This window comes from Myodes glareolus, chromosome 12, assembly GCF_982192425.1.
Source record: "Myodes glareolus chromosome 12, mMyoGla1.1, whole genome shotgun sequence".
Lineage (NCBI taxonomy): Eukaryota > Metazoa > Chordata > Mammalia > Rodentia > Cricetidae > Myodes > Myodes glareolus.
Genome location: NC_142037.1, coordinates 22,661,187 through 22,682,829, shown reverse-complemented (window position 1 = coordinate 22,682,829; position 21,643 = coordinate 22,661,187). Strand labels below are relative to the sequence as shown.

Here is a 21,643-nt window from a genome sequence, read left to right as displayed (position 1 = left end):
GCGCGTTGGAGAGTGAGTGAGGAGGTCGGCGGTCGGCTCAGCGTCCCTCGGCATGAACCCTATCCAGAGTTTCCACTGTAAGCTGCGGAGTCTGGCCGCCGTGCTGGACGGCGAGACGGCCCGGCTGACACGGGCGCTGGACGGCGAGGACAGCGGTGAGAGGGCGCGGGCGGGCGCGGTTGTTAGTGGGCGGCGGCCCCCGCCAGGGTGGGCGAAGGCAAGCTGTGCTTCGCCCGTGTCGCCCAGGCTGACTGTGCTTGCCAGGCGTCCTGTCTCCTGTGTGTGAGTTGAAGCTGACATCTGCAGTTTCTCCAATAATACTGTATTTTCAGTACAGATACTCAGTACTGCTGTATTTTGGGTTTTTTTTTTAATAAATAAAATTCAATACCATTTCTTTTGTTTTGTTTTTCGAGACAGGGTTTCTCTGTAGCTTTGGAGTCTGTCCTGGAAGTAGCTCTGCCTTTGCCTCCCAAGTGCCTCCCAAGAACAGCCTGCGCCCCTTAGGGAGCTCCAGTAAGAACCTGTCTTTAAAAAAAATCGTTGCAAGCCGGGCGGTGGTGGCGCACGCCTTTAATACCAGCACTCGGGCCTTTAATACCAGCACTCGGGAGGCAGAGGCAGGCGGATCTTTGTGAGTTCGAGACCAGCGTGGTCTACAAGAGCTAGTTCCAAGATAGGCTCCAAAGCTACAAAACAAACAAACAAACAAAAAAATTGTTGCAAAAGTGGTTCAGATTTTGAAATTGTTTTCTTAAAATGTCACAATTGTAATGTATCTTAAATAATATTGCACTCTGTAGACACAGATTCCTATTAGTTCTGGCAAACTGTCCGTTTGGAAATGTTTTTGTGACTCTAAAATCAATATGCACCGTAGGAACTTTAAGATAGAGAACAGTAGAAAGAGTATACATGTTTTCTGTTTAACTCACAAGAGACATAACTTACTGTTTTAGCAGCATTTCTGCCATTCTTATTTTAGGGGCTTAAAATGTGCTCTATTTGTTTATGTTTTTGAGTGAATGCAGCATAATAGATTAAAGTGCATTAATATTTTCGACTCTATAAAAATTGCTTTTCACAAAGTGTTTGCTGGTCAGTAGTCTTACCAAAACATTACCTCTGCACAAACTGCATTTGCTTTTTACAATGAAAAGTTGTAAAAAATTTTTTAATTATTACATAAAAATACACAGAAGATAGTTGCCCAGCAGTTTCACTCTTTATAGCTGTGCAGGCTAATTTTCTGTCAGCTTGACACAGGCTAGAGCCCTCTGAGGAGGGAATCCCAGTTGAAAAACACCTCCATAAGACTGGGCTGTAGGCAAGCCTAGAGGGCTTTTTCTTTGTGCTTGTGATGTGAGAGGGCCCAGCCCACTGCGGATGGATTATCCTGGGTTGGTGGTCATGGTTCTGTAGAAGCAGGCTGAGTAAGCCAGTAAGCAACACTCCTCCATGGCCTCTGCATCAGCCCCTGCCTCCAGGTTCCTACCCTGTTTGAGTTCCTGTCCTGACTTCCTTCACTGATGGGGGGTGATGTGGAAGTGTAAGCCAAATAAACCCTTTCCTCCCCAAGCTGCTTTTGGTCATGGTGTTCCTTGCAGCAATAGAAACCCTAACCAACAAAGTGACTATAGTGTTGGATCACTAAATGGACTTCCAAATTCACTTTCAGATAATTTACACACAGTAAAACTCTTAAGAATGCTTTTCACTGGTTCTTAGTATAGTCAGTTGTGGAACTCTCAGTATCGAAGGTTTTGCCTGCTCCTAACTTTACAGGTGTTCCTTTAGTAAACCCAAACCTGGTGCGGGAGAATTGTCTGTATTCTGTTAGTCTTGTTTTAAATAAACGCTGATTGGCCAGGCAGGAAGTATAGGCGGGAAAACCAGACAGGAAGAGAAATGATGCAATGAGAGCAGGAGAATTCTGGGAAGGAGGAAGATGATTCCTCCCACTCCTGCCCAGACCACCGAAGCCACAGGCTGTGACCTGCCCCACTGAAAAAGTTACTGAGCCACATGGCTAACATAGATCAGAATAATGGGTTAATATAAGCTACAATAGCTAATAAGTAGCCTGACCTAATGGGCCAATCAGCTTTATAACTTACGGGGTCCTCTGTGTTATTTTTTGGGGGGCTTGCCGGCTGTAGGGTACCGGGTGGGACAGAAATCACAAACAAGCAGGCCCCGTTCATGTTACACAAACCGATTCATTTAAGAAGGGAAGGAAGGAAGGAAAGAAAGAAAGAAAATAGCTGTCATGCCAGCAAACAGTTGTTCTCCCAATCCTATCACCACCACGCTGGCTTTAGACAACCTTATGTCTTTCTCTGTGAGTGGAGTTGCCCATTCGGGACCTTTCCTGTGAAAAGAACCTAGAGGGTGTAGACCTTTAGCATCATTCCCCATGTTCATCATCCACATTGCAGAGCAGTCACTCCATTACTCCGTTGTATCAGTCGTTATAGTTTGTAGGACATTTGTCTGTTAGGTGAGATAAGGACTCACTGTGCAGCCCTTGCTGTGTTGATCAGAACCTGGGATCTGCCCTTGAACTCAAATAGATCCATCTGCTTTTGCCTCAGTTGTGAATCAAAGACCTGGCCTGCTATGTCTGGAGATTTATGTACTTTGTGTGTTGTTGTTCATTGAAGGTTATTTGTTTACTTATTTTGTTTTTGTTGTTAGTTTGTTAAGACAGGGTTTCTGTGTAGCCCCGAAAATCCTGGAACTCAGAGATCTGCCAGCTTCTGCCTTCCAGCTACTGGGATTAAAGGCACCACACCCAGCAGGATTTTTATGTCTGAGAAACTATACTAACTTTTCTGTTCTCCTCATGCTTATTGAACTTTTTCCCTTCCTTCCTAGAAGACTTTGAGAGTTCTCCAATGAGAGTTTTATATGACCTTCTCTCAGAAGTTCAGACTCTAAAGGTACTATTTATCATTTTTCATGGTGGGTGATTTTCTGTAGTTTAAGTTGTTATGAGTCTGGGTCTCTCAGAGATCCACTAGTCAGGCAGCACCTAAGATTTTAGTTAATAAGAGGCCTTTTATTTCCTGGCACCTGACTGCTTGGGACCAGGATCGTCCCTGAAAGCACTCCCAAGCTGTAGCGATTAGCCATATCAACCCAGGGTTTATCAAGGCAAAAGCCAAGGATTACAAGTATTCTGCGTGCATGTAGGTAGGAGCCTATTTTAACATGTATGTCTTGCGATAGTCTGGTCATCTTTTTGAGCAGAGTAAGCAAGCTTGATTACAAAAGCAGAAATGGCAGTTAATCTTGTGACTTCTTGCAGCAAAAGTAAATTTTACAAGATCAGTCAATTTTAAGATTAGTCGTCAACGTCTGGGGAAGGAGAGAAGTGGGCAGTTAGGGGATAGCCTGTACAGTTTAGGGGCTTATATGCTAGAGGCTATTTTATTTTTTATTTTTTGGTCTCTTGAGCATAGTAAGTCTTAACTTTAAGCATAATGATAGCCATTACACAATAGATTAGACCATACGTATTATATTTGCTTTCTCCCTAAAAGGATGATGTTACCACTCATCTCAATGAAGCAAGATTGGAAAGTCAAGATAGCACAAGATTCATAAAGGCAACAAAAGTGCTGATGAAAAAAAATTCAACAGACATCATGAAACTAAGAGAGTTTTTCCAGAAGTATGGCTATCAGACACGTGACAAGGAAGATTCAGGTTTGACTGACTTTCATTTCTTAGCATCTTGGGTCAGAAGGCAGAATGAGTAAGACAGCAAAAGGCTTGACTGGGGCCTGAGTTCTGTCTGTTGGGTTGTTCGGTGAGCCTTCAGCACTCTGTGCTAGTCAGTGGTACACTGTGAAGTAGTCCTTGTACTTGAATTTGAAGGACCTCTTGGACACTAGCAAGCTTCAGGCTAGCCTGGGCTACATAGTAGTAAGACTTGCTGCAAGAAATAAAACTGCCCTTGCTCTTCTTTTCATGGTGCTGGATGAAAGTGTCTTTGAGCTGTTGAAAATGGAAAAGTGAGCCTGGTTAGCTCTACCAATAAGTAGCTGGAGAACCACTGGATACTCTCTCGTTTCTCTTATATTAAGACTCCTGCTCAGGAGAACAAGGTGCATGAGCTATATAAATTAATAAAGTAATTTTTTATTTGCACTGGTTACTGTACCATAGTGGCTCATCAAAGCAGCACATGCCTGTAACCTAGGAACTGGGGAGAGAAGGGTCGCCAGCTGAAAAGTTGTCATTACTCAGGGTCTAATAACTGACCTTGCTCCTCAATGGTAGGTGGGGGTATTTAATGTATCTACTTCATGAGGTCTCATAAAGACCAGTTAGAGCTGAGCATTTTGCAGCCCTTTGGAGGCCAGCTGGTGTTTGTTGCCCAGTGTTAACGCTGCTGCTGCCATTCTGCCCATTATCTCTCTGGCTGGCTTTAATGTGCTTCAATAGCTTGGTCTTTTATGAAGATGATCTTTGTATATGAAGAAAGCATTAATGAAATCCAGCAAGTATATATGTGTGGTATGTTAATCAACATGTACTAGAATCCAGTTTACTTTGGAAGTTAGAAAATGTATATTATATAGTTTGTTTTCCTCCTAAAATAATCATAGATTCAGATACTCCTATTTTTTTGTACTTAGGTACTCAAAAGTTAAGTCTATGGCTAGCAAAACAGCTCTGGGTAAAGGCACTTGTCACCTAACCTGACAACCTGCATTTGATTTCCAGGACCCACATGTACCCTGTGGCACACATAAAATAAACAAAATGTAATTGAAAATTTTTACAAAACCAAAAGTCTAAAATCATATTGTTACAGTTTGTGTTAAATATACAATAAAGATGCTTATACACTAATTCCATACTAATAATACTTTCAGAAAACTTAAGTCTGATCAATAAATCATATTGAGGAATAAGAAATTGGATTTTTTAGTGGGTGTTGGTTTTTTCAAAGCAGTTTCATTTCTCTCAAGTGTCTAGATGGAATACAAGCAGATAAGACATATATACCAGACTTGCAGAACAGACAGTTGACTGATGTGGAATATTTGGGGTGGGCTACACTGTGTTGTTTTAATGATCAAGAGATTTTCTGTCTTGGTGTTTGGCCAGAAATTACGTCTTTGGCTTTTCCTCCCAGTATGTGAGTGCACGGTCAGTGACCCGACCTCGGAGCTGGGTGTGTGTGAAGACATTCAGAAACCTGGAGTGGAGGGCGAGAAGCCTGAGCCGTGTGTTCCCAGCAGTTCTGTTGCTGAAAAGCCCCTACTGTACAGCCCACAGCTTTCAGATTTTGGACTTGAGCGGTACATGGTCTCCCGAGTCACACCAAATCCTCCGCAGACTACTGAGAACCTTGAAGAAGAGTGCCTGTCTGAAACCCCTCCTGCCAAAGACTCTTGCATCACAGTCCCAAAGACTCCCAGGTGTGCTCTAAAGATGGATGATTTTGAGTGTAAAACTCCTAAATTAGAACACTTTGGTATATCCGAATACACTATGTGTTTAAATGAAGATTATACAATGGGACTTAAAAATATGAAGAATATTAAAAGGTAAACAACTTGAAAGTTTTTAAGTATTTATTTTTGTGATTTTTAATTACATGTGTGAGTATGTGCTGGTGAGCTCATGTTCAGGTGCCCTCAGAGGCACAGGCATTGAATCCCCCTTGGAACTGGAGGTACACGACCTGTGAGCTGTCTGATGTAGATGCTGGGAACCAAACTCTGGTCCTAGAGTCATGTGTGATGGTAACTGCTGAGCCTCCAGCCCCTTGAGAATATTTTTGTTAATTATTTGGAAACTTTATACAGTGTTTTTGATTTTAGTACCTAAGCTCCTCCAATTTGTGTCTTTTTGTTTGTTTGGGATTTTGTTTTGTTTTCTTTTGTTTTAATAACCCATGGAGTCTGACTTGTGTTGCCCTTTTACTGCTGAAGCATAGTCTACCTTAAAGAAAACAGCAGATGACAGTTGTCTGCAGCTCCTCCGCTAAGGATGAGACTTTGTGACTTCCTTCATCCTCCATGTTGGCATTTTGTATAATTTAACCTTAAGTATTCTGTCAAAATGGTTGTGAGTTCATATGTGCAAATAACTGCCTATTGTGTCAGGAAAACACATTTTAATGTCGTCATCTACTGCCTCTAGCTCTTAATCTCCACCTCTTCTCCCAAGACGATCCCAAGACTCAGGGTGCTCATATCCCAGTTAGGGCTGAGCACTCTGTTGTCTTTTACCCTCCCCATGTTGACTGTAGTAAATCTCTGTGTAATGGTCAGCTGCAAAAAGAAGCTTCTCCCAGCTGAGCAGATGTGTTGGCGCACACCTTTACTCCCAGCACTCAGGAGGCAGAGGTAGGCTGTTCTGTCAAGAGTTCAAGGCAATCCTGGTCTCTGTAGTGAGATTTCCAGAACAGCTGGGGCTGTGTAGAGAGAGCCTGTCTCGAACAAAACAAAAATAACAAAAAATGAAGCTGCCTTTATAAAGACTCAGAGAGATACAGTAATCAGGCTGACCGTGGTGGTGCATGCCTTTAATCCCAGCACTCAGGAGGCATATCTCTGAGTTTAAGGTCAGCCTAGTCTGTAGTCGGAGGGCCGCCCAGACCGGAATTAATCACACAGAATTGTATTAATACAACACTCCTTAGCCTATTAGCTCGTGCTTCTTATTGGCTAGCTCTTATATCTTAAATTAATCCATTTCTATTAATCTGTGTATCGCCACATGATTGTGGCCTACCAATAAGTGTCCAGTGTTGGTCTTCCACGGCAGCTACTTGGCTTCTCTCTGACTCCACCATCTTTCTCCTCCTCCATCTGCTTGGAATTCCTGCCTTGCCCTATTCTGCACTGCAATAGCCCCAAAGCAGCTTCTTTATTAACCAATGGTATTCACAGCATACAGAGGGGAATCCCACATCACTGGTCTAACATAGTAAACTCTTGGACAAGCAGGGCTACATAGAGCTTGTCTTAAGAAAGGGTTGGGTAGGTGGGCACACTAATAAGTGGGGTAACCATGTCATTAAGCTTCAGTTTAATACTATGTCCATGTATCAGAATTAATAGTAGTTTCTTTCCTAAGACCCATCTAGCCATGGGTTCTTGTCCCCAATAGTAGTGTTAGGTGTTAGGCGTGGTTTTATTTCTGAAATTCCAGTGGACATATGTCATCTGTAATGTGTGGGAGTCTATGGGACCTCACCAACAAATAACCACCTCACCAACAAATAACCCTGAAAGATAACCCATTCCAGGCACTTGGCCTTTTTTTTTTTTTCAAATTTTATTTATTATGTTTACAGTATTCTGCTTGCACGCCAGAAGAGGGCACCAGATCTCATTATAGATAGGTTTGAGCCACTATATAGTTGCTGGGAATTGAACTCAGGACTTCTGGAAGAGCAGTCAGTGCTCTTAACCTCTGAGCCTTCTCTCTAGCCCGTCACTGGGCTTTTTAATCTGTGATATCTTGGGGATGGCACTATTGTTTCTGGTTATAGGGTAACTCCATTTAAACTCTTCATGTGTTTTAAGAAACTTTTACAGTAGTGGGTCTTCATGCCTTTTTCAAAGGTTTTTAGTATTAGTTGTCCCTCTATCCTGCCCTCATCCCCCACCCCACTTAATCCTTCATACTTCGTTATACAGCCACCATCTCTGTACACCACAAACACACACACACGTTGTAGGAGGCTGCTTACTTGTTTCCCAGTCGCCCAGACTCCCGAAATAATCCCACAGAAACTGTATTCACTAAATCAGTTAATTAATTAATTTGCTTGGTGTATTGCTGCCCAACTCTTAATTTAACCCATTTCCATTAATCTGTGTATCGCCACAAGGCTCTGGCATACCGGCAAAGTTTCAGCATGTCTGTCTCTGGCAGTAGCTCCATGGTTTCTCTCTGACTCTGCCTTTCTTTCTCCCAGCATTCAGTTTAGCTTTCTCTACCTCGCTTTCTCTACCCTACGCTATCGGGCCAAGACAGTTTCTTTATTAATTCACCAATCATATTCACAGCATACAGAGGAGAGTCCCATATCACACACACACATACACACACCAGTACTGTATCCATTCTACATTCAAGAGAAGATATGATTGTTTACCGCTCTATCCATTTACCTACAATGTCATGATTTCATTTTTCTTATCAGCTGAATAATGTTAATGTTCCATTGTGTAAATGTGCCGCATTGTCAGTTGATGAACATGCAAGCTTCTCCCCTTTCCTGGCTGCCATGAATAAAGCAACAGTGGATGTAATTGAGCATGTATTTCTATAGTAGGATATAGATTCCTATGGGTACATGCCCAACAGTGGTTTAAACTCCCACAGTAGTAAAAGAATGTGCCCCGCTTTCCTGACTTCCATGCCAGCAAAACTTGGGGTTTTGAGTTTGGTTGAGTTTTTGTTGTTGATTTTGTTCCTTTGAGTCAGGGCGCCTCTGTGTATTCTTGGAAGGCCTGACATTGACAAAGACTCCCCTGCCCCTGCCTTCTGAGTGCTGAGATTAAAGGTGTATGTATGCCATCACTTTTCTTTTTTTTAATCTTAGCCTTTGTAACTAGGGTAACATGAGCTGTTCCTGATCCCTGATGTCTGTGCCTAGGAACTGAACTGGGGTCTTCTGGAAGGGCGGGAAACACTGAGCCATCTCTCCAGCCCACTTTTAGAAAGATTTCAGCTGTTTCATATTTTAAATCTCAAATCAGTAATTTCATCAATGAAGTGTATGCTATTAATTTTCTAAGGAGTGATAGGATCTGCGCAGCATGCAGTATTCTTTCCTGTGTATTTGTGTAATTGGTCAAGTCAATCCCCCATACACATCACACACATAGTGTTGCTCTGAGTAGCCCTGGCTGGCCTCAAACTCGCAGAGATCCGCCTGTCTCTGCCTCCAGAGTGCTGGGGTTAAAGCTGTGCACCACACTGCCCAGCTAGAGCATGTCAGTCTTAATAAAATGACAGATTTCGTCTTTTTACTCTAAAATAATGACAGTTTTATTTTGTTTGTGTGTTTCTAGTTTAAGTTTTTTGTGTGTTTGGGTCTTTAATCTGAATGTGTGTCTGCATGCACCTTGTTCATGCCTGGTGAAAGAGGGTGTCAGAGCACCTAGGATTCGCGTAAGGAATTGAATCCTAGTCCTTTGGAACAGCAGCCAGTGCTCTTAACCACTGAACCATCTCTCTAACCTCCTTCCACCCAACTTGTCAATGGGCTTCAATAATTTTGCTTTCTACCAGATAGACTAATTAAAAAAAAAGCAAATCCTGCCACACTAGCTTATTAATGCTAACTTACTGTGTGTACTGGGTAATATCCACAGATTTCTAATTCAGGGTGATCAAGCAGGGAATCACCTATTGTCTTTCAAGTGCTAGAATTGTGTGTATGTGCCTCCACACCTTGTTTTATATATTTGATTATTTAAAATAAATATGTATACTACTTTAAATATTTAAAGGTGTGTATATCAAATGCATTTCTAAATTATTTTAATTTCTTTTATTGGTCTTTATTTCGTAAACCAAAAATGAACGACCCCAAACTGAAATATAGTAAGATGAAGTTTAACTCTTGTGACTTTACAGTTCCCCTTTGAGCACTGCCAGTGGAGAGGCCATGGGGACAGGGTCTGTGACCACTGAGAGTTCTTTTGCCATTCCTCGTTCTGTAAGCCAGCAGCTGGGAAAGACTGGTGAGTTTAAAAATTAACTTCTCATTTGTACTTTTTCCTGGTTAACTGTGGACACAACGATTCTCTATTTTTAGATTACTAACCTTAGGTAGTTTACTGTGTCTTTTTTGTTTGTTTGGGTGGTTCTTTTTTCTTTTTTTTTAAATTTATATTTATTGAGCTCTACATTTTTCTCTGCTCCCCTCCCTGCCTGTCCCCTTTAGCCCTCCCCCAAGGTCCCCATGCTCCCAATTTACTCAAGAGATCTTGTCTTTTTCTACTTTCTACTTCCCATGTAGATTAGATCTGTGTAAGTCTCTCTTAGTGTCTGCATTGTTGTCTAGTTCTCTGGGATTGTGGTTTGTAGACTGGCCTTCTTTGCTTTATGTTTAAAAACCACCTATGAGTGAGTACATGTGATAATTTAATTGTCTTTCTGTGTCTGGGTGACCTCACTCAAAATAGTGTTTTCTTGCTCCATCCATTTTCCTGCAAAACTCAAGCTGTCATTTTTTTCTCTGCTGTGTAGTACTCCATTGTGTAAATGTACCACATTTTCCTTATCTGTTCTTTGGTTAAGGGGCAAATAGGTTGTTGCCAGGTTCTGGCCATGACAAACAAAGCTGCTATGAACATAGTTGAGCACATGTCCTTGTGGCATGATTGAGCATCCTTCGGATGCCCCACCTATCCTTGCTCCTGCTTCGCTATTCAGCTCTTTATCAGGTATTTTAGACAGTCAAAGAATCACAGCTTCACAGAGTTAAACAAATGCAGCATAACCAAAGGTCAGACACCTTAAAGTAACACTCCCCAACAAAATTTATTTATTTTCATTTTATGTATATGAGTGTTTTGCCCGCATGAATGTCTGTGCACCGTGTGTGTAGTGTCCACAAAGGGCAGAAGGCGGCACTGGCCGTGGAGCTCATGGTGCAGGTGGTTGTGAGCTGCTATGTGAGTGCTCAGAACCAACCTAGGCCCTCTACAAGAGCAGCAAGTGCTCTCAACCTCTGAGCCGCCGCTTCAGCCCTCGCTTCACCCTTTCTGATCCTCCACCACCTCGTTTTCTGTGGTGCTGGGGACTGAACTCCAGGCTCTGTGCAGGTGAGGGAGGCTCCCCACCAGGTGAAGTGTGCTGTACCCAACACGTTACAGTTTGCTTGTTTCTTCTATGTTTGTATGGGTGGGTGGGTGGGTATTTGAGTATGGGTATGTGCTTGCCATAGTGTGTACAGACGTCAAAGGAAAACTTTTGAGAGTCACTGTGTCATGGGCATTGAACAGCAGTCATAAGGTTTATGTGGCAAGTGATTTTACCTGCTGAGCGTTTTCAATGGCCTATTTACATGGTTTTAAATAGAGTTCTTTAGAGTTATCTTTATAGCTAATTTGATTTTTTAAAAATTATTTTGATAGTAGGGACTGAACCCAGGCCTTAGCAAGCATTCTGACAACTGGGTTAGATCCCCAGTAGCTTGTCACTATCATGTGTTACTGATCACAGCAGAATTCATGACTTGGTACTGCTCTTACACCACACAACTTTTATTCATGATAGGTATGTATGCGAATTGGACAGTTTTGGTTTTCTTATACAACCAAACCACACACCATAATCAGATTTTTTTTTAATTTTTCGAGACAATAATTTTAACTTAAAAAATGGAATACTGGGACCCCAGGGATGACTCAGTGGTAGGAACATATACTGCTCTTCTAGAGGACCTGGATTCGATTCCTAGCACTCCCATCAGGCACCCAGCCACCTCCTCCAGCTCCGGGGAAATATTTGACTGCTTCGGCTCCTATACTCATGCGCACACCTACACACATGCTGTAGGAAGTCCTATGGCCAGTGGTTGCCTGAACACTGGGGCGTGGCCTCTTAGGCTGTATAAGCCGATGTAGAGCATGTGCCCACACTGCGGGATTCAGTTTCTGACCAGAGGATTCTGACTTGTGAGTCTACCCCTAAATAAATAACCGTCTAGTTCTCGGTTCTGAGCTAGTGTGGGATTTCTTTTAAGCGTCCTTCATTTGCCACCCACGTGAATTTGGACTCCACACCTACCAGGTGGACGGCCTAGCCAGTCCTCGACCCAGACAGTCCCAACCCTGCCCGCTTGGCTTGCTTTTACCTAAGCGGATTTTTGTAGACTCCCCGCCACAGCAGAACTGACTGCTTTACTGCGTGTGGCAACTTCTGCAGCTTCCGGTTTCTGCTCCCTGCCCCAAATTTCAACTTAATTTTCATTTCTATTTTATGTCTTCTAGATGCTGAATATACAGATTCACCGTTGCCACCTAAATTCTGTACTCCTGGTTTGAAAATTCCTTCTACAGTGGGCAATAGAGCTTCGGTAAAGTTCCACTAAAGTTAAAAGCTCTCATCTTCCTCCTTAGGACTCAGTCATGACTTCTGGACTTCATATGTCTAACAGATTGGACTAGTGCAGCTCTTAGGAATGTGCATATCGTGTCAGAATCTGTTCATGGCAGTATAGAAGCCGGGTGGTGGTGTGCACAGCTTTCCCAGCAGTAGGAAGCAGAGGCAGGTGGATCTCTGTGAGTTTGAGGCCAGCCTGGTCTACATGAGCTAGTTCCAGGATAGGCACCAAAGCTACAGAGAAACCCTGTCTTGAAAATCCAAGAGAGAAGGATGCCTACAGAAATGTAAAAGGCTAGTGAGCAAGCAGCAGAGTGAATGCAGTGAGCAGATCTGAGCTGATATCAGCTTCAGTCATGACCTAAAAATTAGGTAAGACCAAGCGAAAAGGATATTTTCAAGAAATTTGTTGTTGTTGTTGAAGATAAATGGTTATACGCTTTTAATCCTAGCACTTGGGAGGCAGAGGCAGGCGGAGCATGTGGTCTACAGAGTGAGTTCCAGGACAGGTTCCAAAGCTACAGAGAAACCCTATCTTGAAGTCCCTCCTCCCCCTCAAAAAAGAAAAAAGAATTAGTAGAAACAGATCGAAGTAGTTCTCCCTGAGTAAGAGATTTTTAAGTAATTTAATGTCTCCCCAATTCAGTTTTCCTTGTTACCTTATCTAACATAATCAAAACCTTCCTCATTAGTCAGTTGAGACAGCCAGTACTCTGCTGATAGTGGGAATGCTCTGTCATTTTTAGCGTTCAGTATGGTGGCCTGCAATCAGAGTATCTTTAAGCACTAAAATGTAGCTTGGTGCCCTTGAGATGCAGCTAGTGATACTGGACAGTGCTGCAGCTGACAGTTTCTTTTCACGTGGCGGCTGCCTGCAGGCACTTGCCATTTTTCAGCTCATTTACATCTTTTGTTGTGTGTGTATTTTCATTTTGTTTAAGAGAATGGGCTTCATGTGGAAGGGCCTTGACCTTGCTTCATCGCTGAGAATTGACTACAACCTCTTGCCTGCACCATCACACCCACTTGTTGTGTTTCTATCCCTGTGGAAGGCACCCTGTTGCTGTGATATTGCTAACCATTCTGTATGTGTGTGTGTGTATATATATATATATATATATTTGTTTTCAAAACAAGGTTTCTCTGTAGCTTTGGAGCCAGTCCTGGAACCAGCTCTTGTAGCCCAGGCTGGCCTCGAACTCACAGAGATCTGCCTGCCTCTGCCTCCCAAGTGCTGGGATTAAAGGCGTGTGCCACCACCGCCCGGCAACCACTCTGTCTTTATTAACTTGAGACTTGGCATGACTTGAGTCTATGTTAAGTCTCTCTTAGATGTGGGAACCATCCTGTGTGTATGCAGGCAGCGTATATAGACATTCTGTTCTGAGCTGGGCTTTCATGTCTAGCCCAGAGTAGCCTCCTCCTTTGTTCTTTGTTCCACCCTTAGCACTGAATTCTGCACTCACAGCTTTGGTAACATTTCATGAAGTTAGAACTCTAATCTTCCTCCTTAGGACTCAGGAGCTGCTACCCACCTCTTCCACTTGAGCTCTCAACTGGTCAGTTTTGTGCTGCCCAAGATGGGGTGGGGAATCTGCCCAGATCTGGGGTTCAGCCACCATTCTGTTGAGTTCTCCCCAAAAGTTTGCATTAATAGTGAAGATAGTACTTTGTCTTTATATACAATTTTCTTGATTTTGGTAGAATTTGGTCAGGAAAGTGGGATCATTTGTGGGCCTGCTTTAATAGACTCCAGTAGAGTTAATTGAATAAAGATTTATTTACAACATTATTATTTACTTATCATAATTCAGTGATTTATTTTTCTCCTGTAGGTATATAAAAATTATCCATTATCAAAACTAAATAGTTCATCAAGTGATCTAGAAGTTGAAGATTGTGCTCCATTAATTTTAAATTCAGATGAATGCTATGAGAATTTTGAAGACCCCCCTTCTCCTACAATTACTTCTTGTGAAACTATCAGAACACCTACTCCTCCGGAAGTCACTACAATTCCAGAGGACATTCTCCAGGTTGGTTCCCGGGCTATTGTTTTCTAATATTGTAGTGAGGGGCTGCGGGCAGGCCTGCTTATCATCCTGCCCAGCTCCCGCACGGCTAGCTTAGCCCCAGAAATAATAACACATAAGTTGTATTCATTTAAATACTGCCTGGCCCATTATCTCTAGAGAGTTAGTTACTGGCTAACTCTCACATCTTGATTAACCCATTTCTAATAATCTCGTGGTGCTACCACGAGGTAGTGGCTTACCAGAAAAGATTCAGCATGTCTGACCTGGTGGCTGGCTCCATGGCTTCTGCCTCATAGCCCTCTTTCCAGCATTCTGTTCTGTTTACTCCGCCTACCTAATTTTCTGTCCTATCAAAGGGCCAAGGCAGTCTCTTTATTGACCAATGAAAATAACACAATAGACAGATAACCCTCTTCCATCATTTCCCCTTTTTCTGTTTAAACAAAAAAGAAAGACTTTCATTTTAACATAGTAAAATTACACATAACAAAACAGTTATCAAGCAAGAATTACAGTCACAATATTTATAACTATATCTTTATCATAATAATGGAAAACTATAATTACGACTATCCATTCTTTAACTCCATCAAAGACTCCAGAAGGATATATTACCTAAGTAAACAAGAAGTAAGCAACTTCCAAAACTCTAGAAATGACAGAGACATCTCGCTGCCTGGACAGTCACCCAAAGTTCCTCTGTATCGTTGGGGCATCCATTTTCGGCCTTTAGGCCCATAATATCCGGAGACATTTCCATGAAGCAGGAAATTTCAAAGGCAGTTCAGTCACTATCTGCTGTGTCCTGCAGAATGTCTCGCAGACTCTTTCATGAATCAAGAACCTCGAAAGATCATCTCACCTTTAGGCAAGTTTAGCAGTCCTCTCTCTGTGGGTTCTCTGTGTCCAGTTTATACAACAGTCCAGGCAAGAGCAGTTTCTTGCCCAAATGGCTAACCAACTCCATAAGGAGCCTCTTCGATGCCCAACTTCCTCTTGAAGTAGATTGGTGCTGCCAGGAGCAGACTTGTCTCATTGTCCTAAGTTATTAAAACATTAAATGCTATGTTCTGTAGTCTTTGAAAGATATGAAGAATGTCTCTCTGAAATATATCTATGCACATCTAGAAAATCAAACTAACATTACTACAAGCTTGACTATTATCGATGATTACCCATTAACAACCTATATTTTTAATTATACATTGCATTTTTAAATGAACTATACAATCACAATCCATCAATCAAGATCAGAAATATATATACATATAACAAAATTGACCTTAAAATCCATACCAATGAAATTATTCATATCTATATTATATCCCCCTTTAAATGTAAAAGAACATTTATAAACAATATCTGGGAATATGGACATAGTTATTTCTCTCCAAACTTCTTCCTGCTGAATAGGGGTGCTGTTAATCAGGTCTTTCATGGTAAAACCTGTCTGCCAGGTTCATCTCAGTTGGCAGTTGAGTGAAGTAATTTCTTGAGGATGTTCACAGTAACCTTTCAGGAGGACGTGGTCTATCATACCATATTGGGAGAGAAGCAATCCACAGGGTCTCATCCTCTGTGAAAACAAAAGAAGAACCTCCTTTCCAAAGTATCATATCCTTAGATCCAAATTCAGAAGTCAAGGTATTTTGAACATATCTATCTTGGATTAGTTCAGCAGCATTTATAAACAAATATCTTTTAGCAGCTATTGCTCCTTCCTCAGCATTCAAACAATTCAAAGAGAGCATAATAGCATACAGTATCAAGATTCTCTGTGTATTTTCCATCTTTATGATGGCTTTATTTTAACCTCTATTTCTTTTACTTTTACTTTTTGAGACTGGTTCTCTGTATATCTTTGTCCTGGAATAACTCTGTAGACCAGGCTGTCCTTGAACTCAAGAGATCCCATTGTCTCAGCCTCCCCAGCACTGGGATTAAAGGTGTGTGCTACCACACCTTGAACTCACAGAGATCTGTCTCTGCCTCCCAGGCATTGGGATTAAAGGTGTGTACTACCACACCTTGAGGTCACAGAGGTCAATCTCTAGCTCTGTCTCTTGAAGTCACAGAGGTCAATATGCCTCTGCCTCCCAGGCATTGGGATTAAAGGTGTGTACCACCACACCCTATATCTCTCTTTCTTTTTTATTTTTAATGACTTTAACCTTTTAACCTGCATATATTTTTAACTCATAGTAAACCATTTAGAGGTTTTCTTCCTCTTTGAATCTCTTTTTACTGTATATCTCTCTTTTTCTGACCACATGAGTCTAAAACCGTGACTTTGACGGCTAGATCCAGTCCATTCCTTAGCTTTCCAGACTCGTGGTAGAGGTACCACTGGAGCCTTTTACTGCCACAACTCTATGGCATTCCAAGGTTCGTGCCAGCAAGCAAGCTGGAGCATTCTGCTCACAGACCACACTCAGTCGGACTGCCTGCCTGAAAGAGTCAGAGATTGCCCTGGCAGGACAGTCCAGAAAGCCGGCATTTTAAAACAGCGCAGCTTTTTTCCTGCTATGGCTGAAAACCGAAAAGCATGCATTCAGCTTTTGATCAACACCATAAGTGTTTCGTGGCAGGACCTCTTAATGAGCTGCAGGGTTTTGCAGCTAAAGCTGAGTCAGGAAGTCTCTCTTATACGAGAGCATTTGCTTGCCTCTAGCAAGCAGAGTAGACCCGAGAAATTGCTGCTACCAAGAAAACATGCTTTACTCTATTCTTTCCCAAGCTTTCTCAAGCTTTCTGTGGATTCAGTTATCCACGTGTGGGCGCCATAATATTTTCACAATTTTATATTTGTATTAGAGAACCGAAATTGCATATAAACTGTCATATTTACCATCAAGCCAATGTGTAACTTTGGATATTGAGAAAATCCTTAAGGTTTTCCTGAACCAAGTACCAGTTCCTAACTTGGTTTTAGTGATATTACTCTCAGGAGGTGTTTTCTTTTTAAGTTTATGTTCTACAGTGTGTTGTTTCTGTTAGTTTTTATCTGTGGTTGCCATATTGATTATTTATTGTTCTGCAGGAAGTGAAAATGTTGTTTTCTGTATACTTACCACAGCAGGGTGTCGTTAATAACATGTGTCTGTATTTCTCAAACTGACTCACATGATGTTAAAATAGGTGACTCTGTAGTAGGACATCACCAACTAGTAGATGCTGTGGGCTGGTCTGGCTCTAATCCAGGTTATTATGGTGTTGGGCAGTCAGTACTTAGGTGCAATAAATCCCTCAGTGACTATTCTAGAGTTTTCCCACCTCATGGGGAGCCATGAGGACAGTGAACTGTGAGAAAATGCCTAAATGCCAGTAGAACTGACCCACCCGGAAAGATCAACAAAGGATCTGTTACAGTTCTGTCTTTTTTAAATATTTATTTTGTTTTAAATTATGTGTGTGATGTATGTGTGTCTCTGTGGGATATGTACAGGTGCCTGAGTAGAGAGAAGAGCGCGTCAGATCTAAAGTTACAAGCAATTGTGAGCTGCCCAAAGTGGGGCTGGGAACCGAACTCTAATCCTCTCTAAGAGCAGTTCTTGCTCGTACCTGCTAAGCTGTCTGCAGTCCCTCCTGACAGCTTGCTTTCTTAGGAGGTAAAATGAACAGAACGGCTGTCTTTGTGGGGTATGTGTAGAAGGTTACAATTTCCTGTTGTGGGGAACCTTGTCTTTGTTTCCTTGTTTGCTTTTCTTATTCTACCTTTTATTGCGTGCCCTGTCCCAAGGACACCTGACCTAGTTTTTGTATGCTGCTTCTAGTTTTTCTTTTTCACGTTTTAAATAGCCTATGTTAATTATATAAAATGATGGATTTCGTGATTTTTTTTTTCATTTTGGTTTCGAAGCAGGGTTTCTCTGTATAGTCCTGGCTGTCCTGGAACTCAACGCTGTAGACCAGGCTGGCCTCGAACTCACAGAGATCCTCCTGCCTCTGCCTCCCAAGTGCTGGGATGTGCCACCACTTCCTGGCTTACGTGATAACATTTTCATCCATGTACACAATTTATCATGTTGGCCTTCACAGTCGCACAGACACCCAGTACCTTCTCATGTCCCACTCTTGCAGGTCCTTTCCCTTCCCAACTGAACCCCTCTACTTTTATGTGAAGACAGGAGGGTGAGTGTGTCCTCAAATGGGTTTCATTAGGGCTGTTTCCGGAGCACAAGTGTGTGTTTAGGAGAGGCTAAGCCACTGAAGACGCTCAGCCTCCTCGTTAACTGTGTCTAGATTCTCGGGGGAAAGGTAGGGCCTGCAAGACTCTCCCTCTCCATGATGGGTGCGCATTTGCTCAGATTTGTGTGGGCGCTGCGCACACGGTCACAGCCATCGTGCATCTTCTCTTCAGCGCGCTGCTCTGTTCGCCCTCCTGTCACCCACGCCACCGGCGAGACAGCGCGGCTCTCGGGATGTTTCCATAACTTTAGATTTCAGACATCAAACTTCCATGCAACATTTTTATTGTCTTTGCTGTTCAATGTCTGTATAGACTGCTGATTTTTAAAGTATTTTAAGTAACCGTTATCTAATTGTTCATGGCTTTTCTTGAATGTTTATAACTTCTGGATGTGTCATTGCTTTTTAGATGTTAAAGCACAACTCAAACCTAGCTACTCCACTGGAGGTTAAAGCGAAGCCACCCAGGAAAGGCTTCCTTAAGTATGAGGGGCAGAGCATCCGGGGTGCTGCCAACAAGGAAAACTGGTGACAGTGAGTAAGATGCCACCGCAGAACGAGCCTGTGTTACCTGAGACTGAAAAATAGAGCACAAATGGAAGTAGTGGTTTCCCTTTTCATTCGCATTGCCAGGCAGGCCTAACAGCCTGGCGTGGAACTGGCCCATGATCTCATATCCCGAATTAGCTAATCTGTTTGTGTGGTACTGAATCCATTCCCTTTTTATTTTTTATTATTAATTCTTGAAATAGCATTTTACTGTATAGCCTTGGCTGGCCTGGAACTTGCTACATAGACCAGGCTGGCTTCAAATCACACATCTGCCTATCTGCTTCAACATCTGCCACCATCCTCTTTTCTTTTAAAAAAAAATTAGTGTTTTATGGGATTAAAGGCATGTACCACTACCGCCCAGCAAATTTTAAAAGTTTTTTAAGACATTAAATCTTAGGAAAACCTGGGGTGTTTTGAAAATTATAATTTGAGGGAGATTAATCAAGAACTTAACTGATTTTTAGCACGTATTTTATTCAGTACTATTTATATCATCACAGAAGATAATAGCCCAGCCTGTTAGAAAAGTGCAATGTGTATAGTCTACTTTGACATTTTAAAGGTTATATTGCCTTATTAGCTGTTTTGAAGTGCTTAGAAACCTGAAAGAAAATTATTTGCAGTTAATTCACAGTTAATAAGCATTTTAAAAGTTTAATTTGGTTAATCAATGAAGTTGAAATTTTAATGTTAATCTTTAATCTGTCCCAAGAATTTTTTATGAGATGCATACACCCCAGTCTAATTTTGTGTTTTAGTGTGAGCCGACAGATGTGCAGCAAGTATTCTGAGTCAAGAACCTAGTCAGGTTTTAGTTCAGTTTAGTACTGACTATTCTTAATTTTCATGAGTATAGACTTAAGAATAAATGTTAAATCTGTGAGATTGGTATCTCTGGAACTTCGTAAATTACTCTTTTACTTCAGACTTGAAGGAAGAATGACAAAATTTAGAGTAATGGGGTAAGAGTATGTAGTTTTGCACGTTTAAAAAATAAATCATGAAATAAATTACTAAGCATTGACTTCCTAGATAAATTGGAAGAATAAAAGTTAAGTTCTTCAGCTATATTTACTAGTGTCTTAAGTTCATCTTGTTAAGTTTGACTTAGGTTTTCTAAAAAAAAAATTGTTAATAAAAAAATTTTAGTGTGTGTGTGTTTGTAGAATACTTAGCTACTATGTTGCCTTGTGTCCTGATGTCTCTTAATTGTCCTTACTTGATTTTATTTGTTTCTGTTTGTAGAAATTCTAGTGTGGATACTTCCAATACAGAAGCTGGACAGAAATACAGAAATGGGGAAGCAAGCTGGACTAAAGTTCTTCTCAAAATTTTCTATTAGAAATTTTAGCTGGGTTACACAGACCTGTGGAAGTGGAAGGAGGGCTCACTGCTGTCAGTCTCTTCTTTTCTTCCAGGTTTTCACTGTTTTTATTCTTACATGATTGCTTCTGTTCCACCACACTGTGTTGGCCTCTCCAGCTTCCATTCTAGCTTGGCCACCCAGCAGATCTGAACTTCATTCTATCTGGAAGATTCTGAACCAGGAGCCATGGGAACATCTTGATTCTAGAACTATCTAATATCCTTCTGATCCAAGAACAGCTGGAAAGTAATCTTAAGTCCATGATAGCACTTTTGGGAGAGTTTGCATTATAGCCAGTAGGGGAATGAGGATCGTGTGTTCTGTAGAGACCAGCTAAAATTTTGAGACAAAATAATTAGCGGATACTGTAAGGTACTTAATGGACTTAGGGATTTTTTTTCCACCACTTCCCCCAAGACAGAGTTTCTCTGGGTAGCCCTGACTGTCCTGCGTCCTGGAACTCACTTTCGGTGTTCACCTGCCTCTGCTCCCAAGTAAGTGCTGGATTAAAGGAGTGCGTCACCACCTCCCAGCAGCTTTAGGAAATTTTGTGTGACATAAAGATTATTTTAATTATGCATTGAAAATTAAGTGGAGAATTCTAAGTGCTTGTATAATTTTTTGTTACATAATATAAAATAAAAAATTTTCAAAGTTCAATTCTAGCCCACCTTTCATGTGCTACCTTTCACACCCTGGTATTTATGGTGAACCTTAACTACTGGCTGGGACTGCGGGGGAGTGCAGAGCGCTGGGCACAGGGCTTCCCCCGCCCTTAGAGTGCTGTTTGCTGTTTCTCCTGCAGAGGACCCCATCTGATTCCAGGCACCCGAGTGGTAGTCCACAGCCATCCCTAACTCCAGTGCCCTCTTCTGACTTCCAGGGCACCAAGCACACACAGATGTGGTACACATACTGCATGCAAGCAAAACACACATAAAATATGATGAGTAAATCTAGTATTTAAAGAAGCGGGAAGAGGAGAGTGTTGTAGCATAGGTGGGGAAGAGGCCAGTGGTGCAGGAAGAGGGGAGTGTTGTACAGAGGTGGGAAGAGGCTGGTGACTCGGGAAGGAGTGTTTTTAGGCAGAGTATTCTTTTCTTTCAGTGCTGCTGAGAATACAGAGGCTGAGGTTGTTAGGCTTGCAGGTTTAGGCAGCTCTTTGGAATTTTGCTAAAGACAGCTAATAAGTGGATAGGACTAGAAGGGAAAGGCAGGATGGGCTCTTTTCAAGGTTAGTGGTGGGCTTGGGCTCTGCTTGTTTTGATCTTGGGTCCTCAGATTGTACAAATTTTGTTTCCCTGAGCCTCACCCTCAGCACTTCCCTACTATCCCTAGCTTGTCACTTAGAATGGTGCTTCCAGCTCACCAGGCTATATACGCCATGGTCTTTCCAGGGTGTTTT

At 42.0% G+C, this 21,643-nt stretch overlaps 1 protein-coding gene across 4 annotated transcripts; it reads left to right on the top strand.

The window, feature by feature from the left end:
* The first annotated feature begins 22 nt into the window (after nt 1–22).
* On the top strand, nt 23–20,898 carry Ska3 (spindle and kinetochore associated complex subunit 3). 4 transcript variants are annotated; one of them, XM_048442045.3, is made up of 9 exons: nt 23–155; nt 2,878–2,942; nt 3,546–3,711; nt 5,150–5,435; nt 9,619–9,725; nt 11,982–12,067; nt 13,929–14,129; nt 18,727–18,851; nt 20,118–20,898. In XM_048442045.3, the coding sequence occupies exons 1-8, from the start codon at nt 53–55 to the stop codon at nt 18,847–18,849; spliced, it is 1,137 nt and encodes a 378-aa protein (XP_048298002.1). In that variant the 5' UTR covers nt 23–52; the 3' UTR covers nt 18,850–18,851; nt 20,118–20,898. The 4 variants fall into 4 exon arrangements, with proteins under 4 accessions (XP_048298002.1, XP_048297997.1, XP_048297998.1 ...); XM_048442040.3 differs by having other exon boundaries at nt 5,150–5,564; XM_048442041.3 differs by having other exon boundaries at nt 5,150–5,564; nt 18,727–18,855.
* Nucleotides 20,899–21,643: the final 745 nt, after the last annotated feature.